General features: G+C 43.9%; 1 protein-coding gene across 1 annotated transcript in view; it reads right to left on the bottom strand.

Annotated features, from left to right (window-relative positions):
• Positions 1–8603: 8603 nt before the first annotated feature.
• Positions 8604–23095, bottom strand: part of LOC138473717 (dual specificity protein phosphatase 13A-like) — a 195514-nt gene continuing 181022 nt past the window's right edge. Inside the window, exon 4 of the mRNA XM_069612193.1 lies at positions 8604–8863. Coding sequence (XP_069468294.1) covers positions 8649–8863 — 215 coding nt within the window. The 3' untranslated portion in view covers positions 8604–8648. The remainder of the gene's footprint in view (positions 8864–23095) is intronic.

Genomic DNA, 23095 nt, shown 5'->3' on the forward strand with positions numbered 1-23095 from the left:
AAGCTTAGGATCCACGAATACATTGAAATCGCATGCCCATAGGATCAGGTATCCGCTATATTTATGCAGCCTTCTAGCATCATCTTCAAAAAGTGCTGGATCATCTATATTTGGGGCATAAGTATTTAGGAGTACTATGATCTGTCCTCCTATTTTGCCAATCAATAATGGCATACGCCCTTCTGTATCTGCCTCAGACGTGTGCATTTTGAAACCCATTACCCTGTGTATGAATGTTGCTGCCACCTAGAGCCTGGTACTCCATGTGCTCAGTCCATAATGGAGCCAGCCTACTCCTGCTGCCTGCGTAGAGGTGGGTTGTCCTCACAATAAGGATATCTGCACAGTGCCTCTTGGCATACTCCGCAACCTGGCACATAATCCTGTTATCTCTCACGTCCAGAATATTAGCATCTATCACCTTAGTCTTCATTCTCTGTTAGGAACTGGAATCTCTCTACCCTTGCCCACAGTGATACCAATATTGAGGCTGTTTACTGATGCCCAAACACATAACCCCATAACTCCCCATTGTCCCCTTGTAAACCTGGCGGATTACCCCAGCCATCACGTCTTATACAGGGGGTGTGTGCCCAACCTCCCCCCACCCATGCCGGTCTCAGAACCTAACCAGCTTGTTCCTCTTCCAACTCGAATGAACAATGCAAACATATTGCGTTACACACCCTAGGGGATGCTAGGCTGCCGTCCATACACAGAGAACGCAATGCACGCCAGCACAGTCATCTACTCACACTGCCAGCAAACCTTTCAAGAGCCTCCATGAGGAATGACTTCACATGTTTTGTTTGTCCCCGGAGTCAGCCGATATCGTCTAGCGACTCTGCTTCCACAGCAGCCCTGTTCTTCAAGTCCTTGACTTTCCTCCCTGCAAAGTCCTCCACCACTGTGTAATCTGTGAAATAGTGGACCTTCCCTTCTGCGTTCACTCTCAGCTTGGCAGGGTAATACATAGCATATGACAGGCCCCCACTCCCTAGGATATCCTTAGCTTTTTGGAATTTCTTCCTGGCCTATTAAACATTTGGGTTAAAGTGTGGGAATAGTACCAGCCTGGTGGAGCTGTACTGAAGTATTTTCTTTTCCCTGGCCGCAGCCAAAAGTGTGTTCCGGTCTCAGTAACTCAGGACTTTCATGATGATTGGGCACAGTGGGGCACTGGGAGAAGGCCTTGCCATTAGGGACCTGTGCGCCCAATCTATCAGAAAGTGTTGCAATATTGGGAGATTATCCAGGATTTCCAACAGCAGTTTCTTGCCAAAGGAGATGTTAGTGGTCTCTGGGAGCCCTGTTAAGCAGATATTCCTCATGGACCTCCCCTCGAGGTCCTCACACTTGGCCTCCAGTCTTTTGATCCCCATGAGAGCTCCCTCTAAGTCGTTCATTTGTTTAACCACAGTATCTTCCACCTCACCTATTCGGATTTATGCTTCCGTGACGCTACCACCTAAGTTTTCAATTTGGCCCAAAAGATGTCAACTTTCGTGGATAAAATGTCCAGCTTTTGCCCCATGGAGTCTACACTCCTTTCAGAGCCACCAGCAACTGGGCCACGTTGGAGGGTTTCTGCTGTCTACGCTCCCTTCCCATTGGCCGTGCCACTCGCTGACTCGTGATGGTGTGTGTGCAGGGCACAGGCCCGGCTCCAGGAATTTTCATCTGGGTGGACCGGGGTTGTGATCAGGGGGGCCCACATCCCATTGGGTGTGGGTCTAGGAGTACCCTAAACAAAGTGCTGGCGTTGATCCAGATTTCCCAGATCCGTGATCCAGCAAAAAATGGCTTCCCAGATATGCAAAAATACATTTGCATCCCTCTATAAAAAAAACTGTACATAGCAAAAGAGAAGCAAGGAAAATAGTGTTGCAACATCAATCTACCTATCTTCCCTTCCCATCTGCTCTCCCCTTTCTGTTATATCTCATCCTCCTTCACCTTTTACCATCCAGTCACCTTCCTTCAGCTGCCCTAACCACCGTTCCCATTTACCTCCCATCCCACCTATTCACACCAGCACCCAGCATGCCTTTCCTGGACTGGCTTGGGACAATTTCGGGTGATGCCTCCTCCTCCTCCTCCTATGGGAGGGTTAAGCAGTGAGGCCCCCAGTCTCTGTACGATCTCAGATGGTGTCTGCCCAACAATACCTTCCTGAGCACTGTGGATACTCTCAGCAGGCCCCAGAGGAGATGCGTGTGGTCCGTCCATCTTGTTGTGAAAGATAGATCCCCCACCCAGAATACTGAAGCAAGGAATAGATTTTGTTTCCTACAAAATAATTTTTTTTTCAAACTTCTTTAAATTTCAAGAACAGAACATACCATGTCTAATCAATACAGGTAGTCTTGTTGATCTTAACAATATTTCGAGCACAGCAACATATCCTCCAATAACATACACATGTATACAATCCTCCCTTCACCCACCCATTCCACAACCTCCTCCCCCCTACTTTTCAACTGAACCCCTACAGTATTCCCATTCTGAATGTCTTGCATCAATGGTTCATGTCCAAAATTACATTTTAAGCACAAAATGTTATTTTTCGTTGCATTCTTGCAGCACATTTTAATTGAGTTGAGAGTGCAAGGGAGTGCTACACTGTAAGGGCTGCATCAGGAGGCAGACAGTGCTGGTTGAGGGGTTTGCGGTCTCCTGGAATCGCTCCTGGTGGGTCGTGCCCCTGTACATCATTGTCTGGTACATACTGGTTATAATATGCAATTGTCTATGATGACTCTTTGTTTAATGTGTTTACTCTGATTTGCTATTGAATGACACAATTGTGTTCAATAAATGTGGCCCGGATATTTTCAAAGTTAGATTTGTGTGTGTCCTAATCCCTGTGCTGCCCATCTATTAAACCATGAGGGAGGATTTTTGGAATAGCTTATAATGCAAACTGGTCCACTTCTAGGGGCACCTCATTTTAACAGGTAAGGCATAGTGAAATTAAAAAATATGCCCAGGATCACACACTTTGGTCAAGTGGTAAAGCCATAATTTGGGCCTAGCCTGAAATTTAGATACTTGAACACACATCTTCCGAGCTCAAGTTGATAAAATATGTGTTGAAGTTTGGCTTTAAATACCTAAAATAATACTACATTGTATGCAGATTACTTTAAAAATGCACAAGTCACATGATAAACCAACCTGACAATATATTCATCATTGTAGAAACATTTGATAACAAGTTTAATGGGGGCATTTTGTTTTGAATCCTAAATTGCACAGATCGGAATTATCCTGTTTGCACTTTTTTGCAAAAGGGGCCTTTCATTAATTTTTATTGTTTTCACCAAGTACTGGAAAAGTAAAGAGTAAACCACAGGCAAAAATCGCCTTTGCTCTTTATTTTACCACTACGTGTCTGGAAAAGTGTAAATCACTTCCACAATTAACGATTGTGGGAGCCATCCACAATGGATTCCTTTGAACTCTGCCTGCTTTTTCCAGGTGTAAAAGTCAGAAGGTCCCGTAGGAATCTATTGGTTTTCCACATGCTGGTGGATTACCAATCGGATTTGGCAGAGGGACCTTGTTAAATCTGACCTGTTCTACAACTTCACCTGTCAAATCATACAAAACCCTGCAGATCATAAAAAGTAGAGCTACATGCATTTAGCGCCACTTCTTCCACTCCACTCGACCTGGAAAATGATCCCCTATGGCTGGAGCTTTATTTTCTCCATCCTGAATGGAAGCCTACAAGCTCCAGCATAGCAATTAATGAGAACTTACAAACAATCTCATACAGACACAAAGTGAAATGAAATGCATGACAAGGTTATTGCTTCACACAGCTTTTTCTGTGTCCCCTGATTTACTAATCACCCAACAATCACACTTAAATAGCTTCTTAAAACCCTATATACATTTTTTTTAAAGTGCCACAGCAATGGGTACTGCCTTTTTACGTTTTCTCATGCCTAATCACTTCCTGTTGTAAATAATCTGCCTCTGAGACACGTTAAAAAGATAAGATATTACTGGTAGGGCCTGATCAGCCCTGCTGTTTGTATTTGAGGGGAGAGAGTAGAGCCGGAGAGGGAGGAGGGGAGCATTGGCATTTGTCCCTTGTCCAAATGTTAAATCCACCTCCAATTGCACTATATAAAAAATATTTAAATACTGCTACTTTACGTATACCTTTTATACTTTGGCTGCATCATTATAGAAAACAGTCTTTTTTGTTATTTTACGGATGTTCATGTTTCATTTCCAGCACTGCCTGAATACCCAGCACCCAGGATTTACAACATACTTTCCAAACAAATCCCACAACACACATGACATATTCTGTTTGCATGCAAACTCTGTAAATTTACTCAAATAGAATGAGGTTATCAAGTCAGTACTTATCAGTTTGACTCATGAAACATTCTGTCAAGAGTAGACTACGCTTCCAAACAAAGCTACATTCTATTTAAGTCGAAGCCCCACTGGTAAGTATACATGAGAAGATCTGAAACTGATCAATACTTGCCAACCTAGCCTTATAATTTTCAGGTAAGGCCTTGTTGGAGACAAATGGAAGCCAACATGCATTGGCAAAGCCAACAGTTTGGGCTTTTGATTAGGCATGGATAGGGGCCAGACAATGCCATTAGGGTACCACCTGGCCATAAGAGAACAGCTGGAAAATGGTGCCAGTAACTGGGCATATCATGGCATTGCCTGGCAAATGTCTGCTAATACCTATACACAAGCTAACACTGCTGGCTTTGTGATTGCTTGTTTAAGACAGGACTTCAGTGCAAGTCACAGAGGCATTGACGAATATATTGCTTATAAAATCAACTGGCTGAAGACACACATTAAGATAATTGTACTACACCAGGAGCTCATTCACAGAGTCAATTAAGTAATTAAACACTCAAAAGAATGCTTAGATATAACACTGGCAGGCCCTATACAGCAACACGTTTGGTGTTCCTTTGTGATAGAGCCTGCTCAAAGAGTTCTAGAAAGGTTAGGTTTTGGTTGTGAAGCATTGACATAGTCATGGCTTCTCGTTAGGTAGGTAAATGACCAGACTCACCCATAGGATGGGTGTTCCTCCTCAAATTGTATTGCCATCCTATCTGTGTTCCACAGCATGCGTTCTAGTTGTACGTAATAGGTAAATGGGCCTCATTACGAGGTGGGCACAAAGGGATAACGAGCACCGTTAAGGACATCGGTGTCGGTAATCCCTTTGCACCCTATTCCGAGGTCCCTTAGCAGGTCCCGCTATGGGTGTCTGGTTTTTACCAGGCGCCCTTAGCGGGAGCCGCAAAGGGACCAGGGAGCAAATAACGGTACCGCAAATTGCAGTACCGTTATTAGCTCCCTCCCCATTCCCATTGAGCCCTATGGGGGCTCAAATGGGAATGGGGATTGCCTTTTTCAATGGGGACTTACCGGTCGCGCAAAGGTCAGACTACACCGGTAAGTCCCCATTGAACCAGGTCGGAGTCGGTACCGGTATTGAAGGCAGCCATGGTGCTAATAGCACCATGGCTGCCTCCAATCTCGGAATGAGGCCCAATGTCTCTGAATCAATTAGAACCACCGTCATTGCTCTGGCCAGCCTTCCATAACATTGTTTGCGTATCAGCCTTGGCCCTGCCACTAATGCCAGAAGCCCTCCCAAACTGCTAGACCACAGGGCCTTATAATTCATATGGTTGCTTGTGTTCCAGTGTAGATGGAACACGGCCTAGCAACTGAGATTGAACTGCACCTTTTGGTTGCAGCACCAAAAGTCATTTGCTAATGGCTTGTCCCCTTCTCTAATCGCACAGACATATTACAGAATAATGGCATGGAATATTGCGCAGAGCAACGGAAGTGGTAATGTTTAATTCAAAGCCTTGCATTTATCACTTTTTGATTTTACTACACTCTCCCCTTAAAAATTACAAAATTATTACTACCAACCTTATCTTTTCACTTATACTCAAGTAGTTAATGCAGCAGAATATATACTTTGAATGTCATTTATAAGGGCCCCTAGTCAGTAGCTGCACCTTCTGCAGAAATCGGTGTTCAAGCAACCTTACCTGTCATTTATTGTTTGATATAGTTAACCATTTAATTAAGCATGATGTGAAAAACCACTATATTCCCACAAAAAATAAACATACTTTAAATTAAATTACAGAAACCAAAATTGTGATTTTTAGGTTTGAGAAAATAGTTGTAGGCAGCCTGCTTGAATAAGTGTGCTGCCTCACTTAGAGTTATGAATGGTCCTCCATTTCCCTGGTCATTTGTAGTTTTATGGCTGGCTGTGTGGCATACATCATTGCCTAGGGCAAGCAAACAAATACTGGCCAGGCCTCCTGCAATTCAGCCTCACAGAATGATGTCTCTGAGGTGGCTGCTGAATGATTAGAGTGACAACCACCCCCACTCCCTCGGTTACCAGTGGTGTAGAACACCACTGACATGGCCTTCTTTCTGGGGGGGCCAGAGGCTGACTCTCGGGGGGCCTGGCCTCCCTGTCCCCCCCCCCCCGCTGGAGCCGGGCATGTGCCGGGGCACCAGTGAAAGCCTCCATTTTGGGTTGCTTCTTGTTATTGCCCTTTGTGACTGGCTGGGCGCTCCCTGCTGCTGTAATGTATCCGTAATATCAGCTCTTCTAGGCCAGCATATGGGCCCTTTCTTGCTGAATGCTGGCCACCCGGTGTGTGTCCTGACACGGCCAGAGCGCGCAGCGCAAGCCGATCTTCAATGCAAGCACAGCTGCCCCACCAAGCCCAGCCTATGCTCCGCTTGAGCTCTCTCTGTCAGGCCGTGGAGGATCTGGGCTCACCCCCTGCTGATCCTCTTATCAGGCGGGTTGCGCTGAGTCAGTTTCGCTCACTGCTGCTTTCGGAGCTTCTTCTTTCTCTGCCGGCACCAGATATGCCTTTTGGAAAGGAATCTGTCTGGTTTCATGCACTCTCTGAGAATGACATGCTGCACATCTAGATGAAAGGGAAGCTTTTTCAAGAGGTGGGATATTGTTGGTGCTTCTTAAAGAATAGGATCAAGCACATTTAAATTAAACTATAATTACCCATGTGTGCATGATGCATGGCTTTGTGATCCTCCTTGACAGACACAGAAGGAACAAAATCATGGTCTCACTCACAATACATATAATATCTTCCTCTGACATTGACTCAAAACGAGGTTACCTGGAATGACACTTCCTCTTGGACCCATGATGAGGTAGAAGAATCTCTGCTTTTCTGAAAATATCTCATCTTTTGCACATGCTTCCCTGTTTTTCCTCAACACATAACAGGGACCTCATTACGAATTTGGCAGTATTCTGGCAGTAGATCCACCGGAATATCACCAAACGGAATTACCATTACCGTTACTGTGGGACTACAAATTGGAGTAGGTGGTGCAAGTCCCCATCTTTTGGAGTCCTTAGGACTCCATGGGGATATCAGCAGAGTTACCACCAATGGTAATTCTGTCCATTTATTGGCGGGGAGGTGGTGGAGGAAAATGCTCCACCTCACTGCTAAACCTGTAGTACAGTATTATGGTACTGGGGCGGTAATTACTGCTGCATTACTGCAGTTTTTTCCTCACTGATGTACTTCTAATGAGGCCCAATGTGAGCAATACAGACAACACACAACTGTATCTGTCCCCCTCTCTCTCTCTCTCTCCAACTCCCAAAGAGTATGCTAGAGAAGCACTAATCAGATGAGGTCCCAGTGCTCCTTCACGGACAGTAACGGAGCACATATGCCCGGAGAAAGCTAAACTAGATGGGCTAACGAATCAGTTGAGTTCCACCCCATCCATTTCTGCACTGAGCACCCTGAACCCACCACCCTCTTTGTGTAACCATGGAATTCAGGCTTCTACTTTCAGCAGCCTCAAACAACGGTGAAGCCTGTCACTATCTTGAGGGCTGAGAAAATGAATCAGTCTCCTGCCCCATGTTACAGCAGGCAATGGGAGACACTGGGAACTTACCAGCACATGAGATCCCTGCTCAGCAGGGATCAGACATACACACCCTTGACTGCAGCAGGGAAAAACAACAGGTGGAGACCCGCTTTCTGCAATAGCAGGATAGGTGGAGGAGCTACCACCCGCCATGTAGGGGTGGACGGGTAACCAAAAGAGGCCCTAGAAATAAAGTGGCCCCATATCACACATGTTCAGCAAGCCCAACCCTTTGCCTATGACAAAATGTGGAAATACAATAGGTCACCCCACAAAAAGGGCACATGGTGCCCAGGCCTACCGGAAAATCTCCAGAGTTCCCTATACACCAGGGCACCCCTGCCGCCATGGGGAGTAAAATGTTAATTAAGGGCATGTGCATATCTCTCGTGCAAAATGGGATTCACCTCAGTTTGTAAGGACTGGATGAGGGGGAGGGCATTGCAGATGAATATGGTTGTTTGTGTGAGTTTCTTTGTATGTGCTTGGGTTGACTGGATGAATGTGGTTGCTTCTGAGAGAGCATTGATGTGTTTGATGTGTCGGCCACTATGTGGGCCGCTGTGTGAGTAGTTAGCTATATGAGTGGGCACTTGTGCTATTTTGGACAGTAGCAGTGATGTATTAAAGAAAACTGGTAGTTTTATGCCAGGTTTATTTAGGCCAGTTTTAGGTGGTTACTGTTAGTGCCAATTGCTGCTGCTCCTCTCGTGGTTCAACTGTTCATCTAGTCGTTGAAGCTGTTGGATGAAGCCATCATTGGGTTGAATGTATCTCTTCTTGGTCACTAAACATATGGCCTCCATCAGGGTCCGATTGCGATAGATCATTAAGTAGGCAAGCACCAGTGTGGAGTTACGGCTTAGTCCAGTTTCACAGCAGTGCACAAGCACCTTACCTGCAAGAGATCAAATGGAGGACTAAAACCAGCTGTTCCAGGAGGAAAGAAGTTGTAAAGGGACACACATGGGTTGGAGAGAGCAAAACGAACGCAAGAGGGGAGACTAAATAGGGATGGGAGAATGAAAGGCATGAGAGAGGAAATGCGACAGTAATGCAAAAAGGGACACCAAAGAAAAGGAGCACAAAGAGCTGAAGGGAGCAGATGGGTGACAAGAGCAGAGGACATAAGGGAGTGGGTGGAGAATAAAAATGACAGAAACAGGGAACATTGGACAGAAACAATGGGGGGAGGGAGACAGGAATGAAAAAGCAAAAGGATGTGAACAGATGATCATGGAGGGCTAACATAGCAGAGGAGAGAGAAGAGTGGTACATTATTATAAAGTAGTGGAGAAAACAAAGGGGGAGTGCAAAGAAAGCTGAGGTGAGAGAGAAGAGAGCAAAAAGAAAGAGTTGGTAAACAAGAGTGAGAATTGAATAGCAAATGGGGAAAGAGAAGGAGGAAAAGAAGGGGTGAGGAATAATTAGATTATTTAGCTGAGAGGATAAGGGTGGGAGCTGCATGCAGTAAAATTATCAGTTCGAGGGAGGAGAAGAAGAAACAAGAAAGGCTCAATGAGGCGATGAGAGGGGGTGAGTTTATGTTCATATTAGAAGTTACATGCTAGTTCATGTCGGAGGTCACATTTACAAGTCAGAGGTCACATGCTAGTCTATTTCAGAGGGCAAATGTTATATCATATCAAATGTATCATGCTAATTCATACCAAAGGGTGCCCCTACATCCCAGTTCATATCATGTATAGTATGTTCATGCCAAGAGTTAAGAATGTTAGTAGGTGTTGTCAGTGAGCACCGGGCTGGTGGGAGCAGGAAAAAGCCAACAGCTACTTGTGAGGTCAGGACCCATATTGATTATTGATTCTCACCATAAATACAGAAGAACAGAAATGGAAGGACAGTCCAGGATGATTGGCAGCTCTGTGTTTTGCTCTGAGCAGCAGAGTGATTAAAGGCAAATATCCTTCTCTTGCCAAAATCTGGAAGCTCTGTGTTTTGCTCTGATCAGCAGAGTGATTAAAGGCAAATATCCCTCTCTTGCCAAATCTGGAATTTATGACAGTCCTTTCCAAACAAAGGTGGTCCTTTGTCTGGTGTGACAGATGAAGTAATAACATAAACTGAGATCTTACCAACCACATAAATGATGGCTGCCTTCGAGGTTGATGGAATCTGCTTTACCTCTGGGTATCTTGACCACTCAATAATAACTATAAGCAGGTAATGGCCCACGGGCGGTGGGCGAAAGAAATGAATGACTGCGTCCTCACAGACATTTCCTGCTAGAAGTTATATTTTAATACACAGTATTCTGACACAGAGTGTTGCTGCTACTAGATTGTCAACAGTAGCTGTCTCATCCTGTGCTGCCACACCCCTTACTGAGCAATGGACTCCTTGGAATGAGTCAGATTCAGCACTAGTTCTATCATGTAAATCTATCTTTCTTTCTTAGTAAATAATACCTGCGTCTCCATCTCTGTATATGTATCATATAATTGCCACATTGAGTGTGTCCTCTCATCCGTAGATTTCATTAAGTTGGTTTAAGCATGATGATTTCATATCTTCCTGTTCTGGTATAAAGAATCTCATAACTGACGTACTCTGGAGCCAGAGTCTTTCATGGTAGACAAAATAGTTTGTCGGGGTCGATCCCCAATTAGTTTGAAGGTATTGTCCTGCAGCCTCAGACCTCTCCTTTGTACTTATATTGTCAGAAGAAAAAGGCGCTGAAGCTCACATGCCACACCTCTACAAGGATTTTATTTTCAGCATTATTTAGGCCTTTTTGGTGTTGGTAAAGGCTGTAACTGACATTTGAGATTATGTTAATTGTAGTTTCCAATGATGGGGCATATCTAGACACTTTTACATCTAATCTAGAGTTGTTTGGGATTTTGTAGACCACTTGCATCCTTGACTGTTTTGGCCAAATACCAGGGTGGAGGGTGTTACCCAATTTGATCAATTTTAATCGATCGAATGGTACATCTGGCCGAATTCGGCAGCACCATTCTATCAATTAAAATCGATCACATTGGGTAATCACTACCAAACATGGGGAGCAGGGGTTGTGGGGGTGTCCCCCGCTCCCCATGTTCAGTATTGATGGCCTCTGGTGTTAGCAGGGGTGTCTCCCGCTTCCTGATGATTGGAGGCTAAGGACGGTGGAAAGAAAAAGAGAAAAGCCGATCCTGCAGCGTCCAATCTGACCCATGTAAGAGGGACGGAACTGACGCTGCAGGGTCAAAAAGAAAGCGGATGTGCAAAAGGTATGTGGGGGGAAGGTGATGATGTATTGGGCAGTTGGGGGGCATAGATTTGTGGATTCTTGCCCGTGCAAAATTGGTTTTGCAGCTAAATTGACTACGGTCAATTCTGCTGCAAACAATTATGCTATGGCCAAATCACACAGATCCGGGTGGAGTACTCAATGATATGATGTTTTGTACATATCTTGTGTAGCAGTTGCTACATTCAAATACAATCTGAGTAAGGAGGGTATGTCAGGAGCCATGTTGGATATGAGGGCGACAATTATGTCAGGATCTGGTAATGTGGAATATTTTGATAGTATAAAGTTACTAGAACATCAGGTTTTGTTTTGTAAGTTCAAACTTTTTCTTTATTGCATGTTAGATGAGATTCCTCCTGAGATATGTGCAATCTCCATAGTGCATTCTCATCATGATCGTCTTGTGTGAACCAACACATTAAGATATCATTACTATACTAAAGCTTAGGCAGCTTTGACTGTGCCCTATGATTTTACATAATGGCTCCATCATCCCAGTGGCGAAAAGTGTTAAGACCCTAGGGGTTACGCTCGATGCCGAGCTTACAATGAAACCTCATGTCGCCCTCCTGCGGGCATCTTATGGCTATATCAATTGTCCCGGGAGGATAGCTCAGCGGCAGCGTGCCCGTCTTGGAAGCAAGACGACACGAAGCAACACAGGTTTGATCCCCGGGTCCGCGCTTAGAAACCTCGGCGTGTTTAAGCGCGTTATAATTACGTAACTAAGACACACAAAAAAAACACACTTCTTAGCCACATCCATCCATTCCTGACTGTGGGAACATGTCCCTTCTTGCATCAGCATTGGTCAACTCACGCCTGGATTACTGTAATAGTCTGTTTCTGGGTACTTCCCAGGCAAACATGGCAGCACTCCAGGTGATTCAGAATGGGGCAGTCCGGGCTGTGAAGTGTTGAGCCAGACAAGTCCACATCACTCATGCTAGGTGGGAGCTTCATTGGCTCCCTGTGAACCAATGTGTTACTCACAAGGCTCTAACGCTGAGTCACATCTGCCTCAATCTTCAGGCCCCCTCTTATCTTTGTGAACGCACTAGGGGCTAGCAACCCGGCTGCTCGCTTCGATCAGCTGATCAGGCTAGCCTCCAACAACCTAAATTCAAATTGAAAGTATTTGGCTGTATCTGATTCAATGTCCAGGCACCCTTGACGTGGAATGCATTCCCTCCCGACCTGAGAAAGACAGTGGGCCTCATTCTAAGTGTGCCAGTCTAGTAACAACAGTGCCGGTAAGCCTACTGGCACCGGAATGGCACACTATGGGTCTGCTTGCCAGAGTTGCTGTGCCCGACAGGTCGGACCCTGCCGGGCACAGAGACCACGGTAAGCAGACCTGCACGGAAGCTTCTGTGTTCCCCATTCCAATTGTGTCCTATGGGACTCAACGGGAATGGGGAATTCCATTTTTCCGGCGCCTGACTTCCCGGGGCTGGCGGGGTTAGAATCCCCCACTGTTACCGGCAAGCCAGGCGCCCGAAAAATGTCCAAGTCTGGCGTCAGCCTGCCGGTTTCACCGGCACGGCTACTGCCGGACTTAGAATGAAGCCCAGTGTCTCTGTCAGACTTCAAGTAAAGTTAAGACTCACCTCTTCAATCTTGACAAAACCGAAAATAGTGCTCAATACTATCTGCCCTTTCACAATGTGGGTATTTCTCATTTTCTAGACTCCCTTTTCAGAATAAATGTAGATTTGGTGCAGTATTTCTCATTCTTATTATATATTGCTCTCTCAGTACATTTTTGAATGGTGGCTGACATTTGTTTGCAACCTATCATAATGATAGCATTTCTAGCCCACCTCTCTCTTGCCATACCTCTACCTCGTCCCTTTTAAATGATATGTATATCTTCCCTGATCACTTAAAGGTACTGCAATATCAATACATTCTCTTGACATAGTCGTCCTAGCTGTTAGATCTACCACCTCACTTGCCAGTATTCTAGCATGTGTGGGTTCCAGACTCTTTCTATACTCAAACCTAGTCGTTTACTCTCATTATACTATTGAATGATGTCCATAATTATCCCAGGTCGTTCTCCCTTTCTGTTAGGTATAGCATAAACTGCTCTCAAAGAGTTAGAACATCTCTTTTGTATATTTCTTTGATGTCCAGCACCTTTTTAATAGATACCAGAATCTCTAGCAATTCAGCTGTGCAAGTGGAGACATCATTTGAGATCCTTGCCATTTTCCACATTTCTAAGCTTGGTATAGTATAGGCTATACCTGCAAGTTTTGTGTTTTGGTCCTTGGAAAAATCAGTAGAAATCTGCAACTTCCCAATGTTACCTTTACTAAAGTTACTACCTTTGGATTTATGTTCACTCCTAGCATCCTTCTTTCTGTCTTTCATTTGAATTTTCTTTTACTGCATGGGATTTTGCACATGACAACATCTTGTACCAGTACTTTAAATCCTACATTTTAATTATCAGGGCTAATCTGGTAGCAAACATCAGTACTTGTACAGACTTAACTGGAGATGCTATCAATGTACTGAACATATTCTCAAAGCTTTAGTTATATGCTTGCTATCTTTCTTTTTTGTAGTACATTAAAACCAACTGCTATCTGCCCGTCATAGTCCATTACAGCATGGAAACGACAACCTTACACATTTTTGATGCAGTGCTGACTGGTTTAGACGATGGAGAAGAATGCCTACTGGTTTTCCTAGATTTATCAGTAGAGTTTAATACGATCGACCATGAGACCATTGGAAACTCTACAATTGTGAATGGGGATAGGAGGAAAGGTCTTCAATCGGTTTTGGTAATTTCTTTCAGATCGTCAAAATCTCTTGATTTCTCTGCAGGCTCCATGCAGAGTACACCAGGGGCAATTTCATCTCTGATTTTATTTAATCTATACATGAACCATTAGGTGAAACTGCAAAGAAACACAGGGTCAATATGCATCAATATGTTGACAACACGCAATTGTATATAAACATCTCTTCTGCAGAAGATGGAAATTGCCTTAGTGAGATAGAAAACTGGATGGCATCACACTTTTTAAAATGTAATCCTATGAAGACTGATTTTTTAATATTTTCACACTTGTCTCCGGACCCTCTAATTGAGTCTTGGATGTCTGAGGCTAAACCTTTAGGAGCATCATCGATTGAATATTCCAAAACAATTAAAATCACTGGGATTCACATTTATCTTTTATTCTGCCTTAGTCAAAATTGTGAACTTTCATTTGTTGTTAGAGCAGTAAAAGCCTACCTGCCAGTTACTTATTTTCAGTTATTAGTTCATTCATTGGGACTGTCCCGGATCGATATTGAAAACTCGGTTTTAGTCGGTCTTGCTAAAATTGCAGATGCTCCTCTTAAGGCAATCTTTAATGCTGCACTGCATTTAATTTTTGGTTTGGTGCAGGTAAATATGAGCATATTACCCCTATCTTGAGAACACTTCACTGGCTCCCGATTGAACAGAGAATTCAGTTTAAGTTATTATGTACTACACACTGTGCATTTATAGCAAAAGTCAGCTATATCTTACAGAACAGCTGAATGGTGGTACCCATGTTGTGTGTTGATTCTTCTAAATTGTAACGGTCTGTAAAAATGAACCAGTCCTTCTCTGGTGAGCTGTGAACATCTAGAATTAACTTTCTCCACAGATAAGAGTGGTTGCAGGCCATTTGAAATTTGAAGGTTGTTAAAAGGTTTGGGTATTTCGTTTTCAACTAAGTAGCTTCTTAATGAACATGTTATCTTGATTATATATTTTAAACTGATGTTCCATGCTCTTAATTGGAACTTTTTCCATTTTAGCTTTAGTCCTGAGTCTGTTTTGGTACATTTTTAAAGGGATAGTACAGTAAAAAAATGTATTTAAAAAATAGATAGGCAATATAAAAAAATAATACTAGCACTATTTTTTTGTAAACTTCCTATGGAAAATTTTGAGCTATTCAAGCTCAAAATTCGCAAAAGCAAGCACATGGGCGCATCCATTTTGTGAAATGGATGCCCGCCTGTGCTGGCTTTTGCGGCACTAATGACAGAAAAGCCAGCCAGCTGTAGTAAAGAAAAGCTACCGCTGGGTGGCTTTTCCTTCATTGGTGCCGGCACTCGGAGGACGCGGAGCGGAGACCAGAGCAGGAAAGCTGCAGCTGAATCTCGGTAAGTGCTATTTATTTATTTTTTAAAATAAGCACTAGCTGCGTTTTTTTTTTCTAAGTTTTCCGGGCTGGAGGAGCCCGGAAAACTTAGAAATAAAACTGCAGCTTTAAAAACTTTGTATTTATGTTTGCGGTCGCTTTTGGGCCCCCCAAGGGGGGGCCGAGAGCCCCAAATGGGAAGGCAGATTTAGGCAGAAACACTGCAGCATTTAGCATTTCCCATTTGGGGCTCTCGGGCCCCCCGTGGGGAGCCCCAAATGGGAAATCAGCTGTAGGGAGAAACACTGCAGCATGTAAACACAACCGTGTTGTGTTTCTGCCTGCCTTGGCTTTCACTTTGGGTCTCCGGTGCTCCCATGGGGGAGCACCGGAGACCCAAAGTGATAGCCACAGCAGGCATAAACACAACGCGGTTGTGATTGAAAACGCTGCGGTTTTTCTTTCCGAGTTTCTCAGGCTCCTCCGAGCCAGAGGAGCCTGAGAAACTTGGAAAGAAAAACCGCAGCGTTTTCAAACACAACATTGTATTTATGTTTGCAGTCGCTTCAAAAGCGACCGCAAACATAAATACGTTTTTGAAGCTGCAGTTTTATTTCTAAGTTTTCCGGGCTCCTCCAGCCCGGAAAACTTAGAAAAAAAACTGCAGCTAGTGCTTATTTTTTTTAAAAAATAAATAGCACTTACCTAGATTCAGCTGCAGCTTTCCTGCTCTGGTCTCCGGTCCGCGTCCTCCGAGTCCCGGCACCAATGAAGGAAAAGCCACCCAGCGGTAGCTTTTGTTTACTACAGCTGGCTGGCTTTTCCTTCATTAGTACCGCAAAAGCAAAAGCCAGCACAGGCGGGCATCCATTTCACAAAATGGATGCGCCCATGTGCTTGCTTTTGCGAATTTTGAGCTTGAATAGCTAAAAATTTTCCATAGGAAGTTTAAAAATAAATAGTGCTAGTATTATTTTTTTTATATTGCCTATCTATTTTTTAAATAACATTTTTTACTGGACTATCCCTTTAACTGTGTGATTCTGTTAGGAAATATTTGTAATTTTTTTTTTATTAATGTTTTTTCATGGAATTGTATAATTCACTGTTGGGATTGTTTGTACAGCGCTCTGATACACTTGTTGTCTTGTTCACACTTTTTAAATATTATAAATAAATAAATAAAATACACTTCTGATCATACCGTTGTACGACGAATACACATATTTTTTACCTGCACCCGAGGTTACCCCAGCTATGACTCTCAATTAATTTAATCTTGATTTACATGTTTCTCGCCATAATATCAATGAACGCAGTCCAAGCTAACCTGTTATCTAGCTATACATCAAAGTATTTGAATGATTACACTTCTTTCATTACACAACTTCATCTTTTTTGACCTTGTATTTGTATTTATTTATTTATATAGCGCACCAGGCCCAGGGGCAACCGGGCGCATAACTTGGATACAACCTTCCTTCCTAGAAACACCTTCCTCCTTCTTGCAAACAACATAGCCTCTGTTTTGCTTAAGGATATTTTAAAACCCCACTGCGTGCACAATACCTCTACTCTCTGTATAGCATCTGTGATAGCTTTCTGTATGCTGCTTACGTTTTTATTCTTAACCCATATGACACCATCATCTGCACGAAAATAGAATTTTGCAAGGACTTTTCTCCAATTGTTGGAGCAAGTAGTTTTTCATCACATTAGGTACGTGGGTACTGAAAATACAATCTGAAGCATACCATTTTTGTTTGATACTCCTTAGAAACAATGTTTTTCATCTTTACGCTAAATGTTTTCTAACTAAGGAACTCTCAAATCCACTAGAAAATTTTCCTTCTTATATTCGTTTCTGGGAAGCTCTGACAACACGGCATAACAGCGGTGTGACACCTGGCTAAACATGTATTGACAACATGTTAATACACGCTGTGCCCCCCGCAACAAATATAAGTATTAGAGGGCTGGATAAAGTACACCTGCAAGTACCAGTGGTGAAGGGGAAGCAGGATACTTTGCCACCCAACCCGTGGCCTGGCTGGCCGAAGCAGACCCGGTCAACCGCACTGCCACAGCAACCCAAACTGAGAATAGGGAGCTGACCATAGGCGATTACAACAGCAAGGAAACTTCCCTGCCCAGCGGAGCGGGGAAAACCAGGTGACCTCACATAAGGTGGCCAGGGCAAAGTGGTACGTGTGGCAGACGGGGGACGCCTGGGCCCAGCAACCCGCAAAGAGCAGATCTAGAGGAGGCCGGCACGCAGCCCTGGGAGGCCACACTCGTGAAAGGGAGCAGCCGCTCACAGCAGACACAGAGAGCAGCCAGATCAAGCACCGCACTTTGGAGGTCCAGGGCAAGGACCAGGGGCCAGCGGAGTGCAGCCATCACAGAAAAACCTTGCCAGGGCCGCCCGCAGCTCCGAGTGCACTGCAGCATAGTGCAACCAGAGGTCGAAGTGGGCAGGAGCGGTCCTCCTATACTTTTTATTTTTCTGTTTCACCGTTCCTATACTTTTATTTTAAAAAGAAACCGTTCTGGAACGGTTTAGTTTTAAAATAAAAGTCTAGGAAGAAGTTGAAGCTTGCACTTCAGTGCACTGCAATGAACATTCCCTTAAATAATAGGTGTGTTTGTTTGGGGGTTTGGTCTGTGTGTGGGAGGGGCGCAGCGATGGGGTTTGTGGGGAGTGGGGCAGACCGGCAGGGAACATAGCTCCACTACTTCTTTTCGTATACCTCAACCACTGAGTGCAACCTGCAGTGGCACCTTTGCTGTGGGAGCCCCTGCACCTTAACAGGAGAATGACCAGCCGGATAGTGCATCCAGCAGTGAGAACGACCTCTTGCTAGCAGAAATAGCATACAGAGAATGAGATGAGGAAGGGACAGCGGGCTGGAGTGGGCCCCGGGACTGCAGTCACCATTCCCTGGAAGGAGCCATTAAACTGGGCCCCCCACTTCAGCTGGTAGAGTCGTCTCAACCTCAGCAATGAGCAGCCTCTCCAAGATCAACGGGAGCCCTGTCAAGGGAGTGGTGTTGGGGCCCCCTGGATTGGGGGGACAAGGGAGGTTATATATATATCCACTATGGAGCTAGCAGGCTGCCAATTTACCCCAAAGTGAGGCCTGGACACACTAACAACACAGTAAAGGAAAAGGGGATTCAGGTACTGCTGGGAATCGGGCGCAACAAGAAGCCGCGGAGGCCAGCAACAAGTAAGGGGACAGTGGCTCTCCCTACAGTACAGCAGACCAACAGAAGAGCCATCCAGGAAGATTGAGGGGAGTCGCTCCCGATGCCAGGGGGCAAGGCTTGGAGCAGTCCTGGCAAGTATCATCTGCTGGCGGGGGTGTGCAGTCATTTTTTCGAGAAAAAAAAATGTCGAAAGACAATAATGTCGAAAAATAAATGTCGAAGAAAAAAAGTCGAATTCCTTTTTTTAAATTATATATTTATGTTGGGGTCCGGGAATAAAAAAAAAAGGGGTAAAATAAAAAATAAATAAAAAAGGGGGGTTAGGGGAGACCACCCCATTTCGAATAAAAAACGTCATAAAAAAAATTTGAAAAAATGACCGCTGGCGGGACCCATGGAGGGAACCCCCAGCCACTACTGGATGACGGAAAAGGACCCGATTGCCACCCCACCCACGATTCCGGAGCAGAATTAGGAGGATGCGAGCCAGCTCAACTACACGAGCGATATGGCGATGTCCAAAGCGGACCTGGAGGCCTGCACAATGACCTCCAAGAGAAACGTTCAGCCACCTTATAATCTCAATTTGCGATGTTCACGTCTGAAATTAAACAATCAATCCAAGATCACTAGAAGAGCGAACAGATACCACTGAGAGAGCACTACAGGAACTGGTGGACTATAGCAGGAAAACTGACAAGATGATCGAGGACCTTGATAGGCTCTCCCACAAAATTGGAACTTCAATGCGAGGACATGGAAAACAGATCCTGCAGGTCTAATATAAGCATAAGGAATTTACCCAAAGTGGTGGGTGATAAAGAGCTCAAGGAAACAGTACAACAGATATTTGCAGTTATCCTCAGGAAAGGCAAAGCTGAGGAGGTGCTAATCGACAGAGTGCACAGACCTGGCCCTAGAAGGCAGGAGCCATGCACACATCCCGGGGACACCCTGGTGGCACTGACGCGCTACACCAAAAAAGAACACATCCTTTTTGAGGCCAGAGGTGTGCAGAGCCCATTACATTTATTGGCACAGAGAAACAACTGTTTCAGGACCTAGCCCAGTCGACTCTCCAGAAGCGCCAGCTGATGGGTCCGATCGTGCAGGCTCTGCAGGCAAAACAAATCAAATACAAATGGACTTTCCCCTTCGCACTCCTATTCATCTGGGACGGGTGCCAGCCCAGAATTACCACATGTGAAGAAGGTGACAGCCTTTTACATCTTACAGAAGATGACATCTGCCCAAAAACCTTTGCTCCCTGAGGTGGAGACGCGTCCAAAAAGAGAAAGTCCTGAGAATGGGTACAGGTGCCGGGGATAAGACGTAGAAATTGCTGCCCGCCCGGGGGCAATCGAGCACCAGCAGAACGCATCGACTTAAGAGTGCCAATAAAAGACTTCGAGGGACAGAACACAAGATGTATTTATTCTTTTGTTGGAACCACTAGTGGTAGCAATCAAATCTGAGAATAGAATAAAGGATATCAACTTCCATGGAGTGTCGCAAAATGTATGGCTTTTTCGGATGATCTTCTTTTGGTTTTAAAAGAAGTGACAATGTCAGTGCCACGACTGATGGACCTGATTGAAAAGTTTGGCACTGTCTGGAATTTCAAAATCAACTGGTTAAATCTGAGGCACTGCCTTGCTGAACGTTGTGTAATAAATCAGAGTTGGAAAAATCTAGATTTCAGATGGTGCCCTTTGAGAATGAAATACCTCGGAATATGGCTTACGATAGACTTAAAAGACATGATGGAGGTGAACATGAAAATAATAATTGATAAAATCTCGGCAGACTTTGTGCGTTGGAATTCACTGAAATTGTCACTGGGTGGAAAGGTGAATGCAATAAAAATGAACACAGCAGCAAAGATTACTTATGTAATGAGCATGATTCAGCGAGCTCAAAAGAAATGTTTATCCATTTGTTTATATGGGAGAATACAACTCTGAGATTAAAACTGTGGAAACTTCATCTTCATTGTGAAAGAGGGGGACTTAATGTTCCAAACTTCATGAAATATCATCAGGCATGTATGCCTAGGCACTTGATGCCATTCATAAGTGAACCATATGATGAATGGGCAGCAGCTGAAACAAGTATGATTGGCCCTTTGAATCTTTTGGCCTTACTTTCAAGCTCAAGCAAAGGTTGGAGAGAGAAAAATATGTTAACTGAATCCTTGCGGACTACATGGAAAAATATAGCCTTGTCACTGGACATGAACCCAGGCTTAATGGGTTAATCGTCAATTTGACTAAATCCAGCTATAATGGTAAACAATAACAGCATAATTTGGCCAAAATGGCTCCTGCAGGGAGTTAAGGTGATTGGTGACCTTTCTGAAGGTGGGTCCAGGCTCTCATTTTGAAAATTGAAAATGAAATATGGATTAGACGATTGCACTTTTGGGGAATATCAAACACTCAGAAGAGCTATTCCATTGGCGGTTCTGGAAGATGCAGGTGTAAAGGAACTTATTAGAATTAAAGGGGAACAAGGCCATATAGCGTCTAGGGTGTATAAACTCCTGGAACAGCGCTTTTATTTGGTGTGCAAAGAGGAGCTGACAGTTTCTGCCGTGCTGATATATGTGCTGAACTACTTCAGCCAGCATTACAGGTAGTGCCTGCTGGTGTTGAACCCTTTGACCCACCCATTTGCACCTGGTATGAATTACCTTTCTTGGGCCAAAGCATGATGACTTTTCAAGGGATGTTGAAGAACTGGTAAAGCTTGCTGAGAGGGTTGAAAATGCAAGCAAGGCTGAGCAATCTAAAAGTACCTATTTGCTGAGGAAAGTTGTATATATCTAAAACCTTATGTGTGCCAATGACTGAAACTAAGGGTAAATCCCTCTCCAAAATAACAAGGTTTTTTCCATTGAAAGAGACCGAGGACACTGACATTTCTAAACTATGAAATTGTGCGCCCTGAGGCCTATGGGCATGTGGTGCTGTACAAAAATGTACTACTACTACTACTACTACTACTACTACTACTAATAATAATAATAATAATAATAGATTTTGGCCTAATGGCGACATTGGCTTTTCTTGGTAAAAAACTGACAGGGAGTGTTCTTTGCCATCTCACCCCTTATCAGGCAGAACTGTCCACTTCAGCCCTGTGAACGAAATATATTAGACACTGTTGTAAAAGCTGGAGGTATTATTGATAACCTAAAATCTGAGGTGGACACTGTGCTTGGTCAAAATATAGTAGAGGTTGAGGGTTATTTGTACACTGACGGTGAAGATAGCAAACTGGGGGATTTAAATCATACAGCAGTGCCCCAGTTGAGTTGTGATAGTAGAACCTCCACCTCTATGTCTCTAGCGTTGGCAAGCATTATCGCTGTTTTGATAACCAAAATGTGATGATATTGAATTAAAACATGATCAACACACACATTTAAAATGTGATACTGCAGAAAAATGCACATAAGTGTACTTGTGATAACCTGGATGTTAAGGAAGTCCCTGTGGTTCAGAATGTTGGTGATAGGGACTTACCGGAAACAAAGTCTGTGGCGGGACTTGGGATTTAATATGGGCAAGACTGGTACTGTTGCTTCTGCTCTTGGCCGGCAGTCAATGATTGAACTGGTCAGTGACAAGCCAGAGAGTGTTGTGAATGAGTCTGCGGGATTGATTGATGCAGAACAGATTGATCTTACTGTCCGCACTCCTGAAAGGTTACAAAGGACTAAGCATAAACGGGGTAAGACTAAGAAGAAGAGAGTTATGTATAAGCCCATAATGCATGCAGCAAATAACACTAAGAAAAATAAAACTAGAATGTGTGTCCCAGGATCTCATTCTGTCGGGCTAACTGAGAATGGTCAGGGTCAATTTTTATTAGAAGATAATGTTGAAGGTTTAACGGAAAAAACAGCAAATGCCAACAAGTGCCAGGCTAAGAATACAAATGTTGCCATGAGTGATACAGGAATAAATACAGCATTGCAGGGCAAGGGCAAATTGCAATCTTATAAGAATGCTTGGAATCAGACTCTCCCCTATGGTCCTGTCAAAATTAAAACAAATAAAGATATTCGGGTATTTTTTAATAAACACAGAGAAAATGATCCATACGTGGACAGGTGCAAAACAGTATCAGACCCAAGAGAGGAAGATGAAGTATTAGAAGGGTTGACTTTGGTATTTCAGCCATCTATGCCAGAACAGATGTACTAGAGATGCTCTGTGTCAGACAAGTGAGAGAAGTGACTGGAGGGGATCCACTAGATCCTGTCAGGTTTCCCTGGATTTACTACCATATGCAACACATGAGGAGGCTCAGTACACTGTAATGGCATTACAGGTACAGTCAGTTCTCCCTCAAGAAAGGCATCCACCGCTTAATCGTGCAATTTGTTTTGCAAATATTACAGAGCATTTTTCCTCTGAGAGTAATAACAACAAAAGATATAACTATAGTTGATCAGTTGGAGGATGCCAATAGATTGATATCTAACATTATTTTTACATTAGATACTATA

This window comes from Ambystoma mexicanum, chromosome 8 (genome assembly GCF_040938575.1).
Source record: "Ambystoma mexicanum isolate Mex_15411 chromosome 8, UKY_AmexF1_1, whole genome shotgun sequence".
Classification (NCBI taxonomy): domain Eukaryota; kingdom Metazoa; phylum Chordata; class Amphibia; order Caudata; family Ambystomatidae; genus Ambystoma; species Ambystoma mexicanum.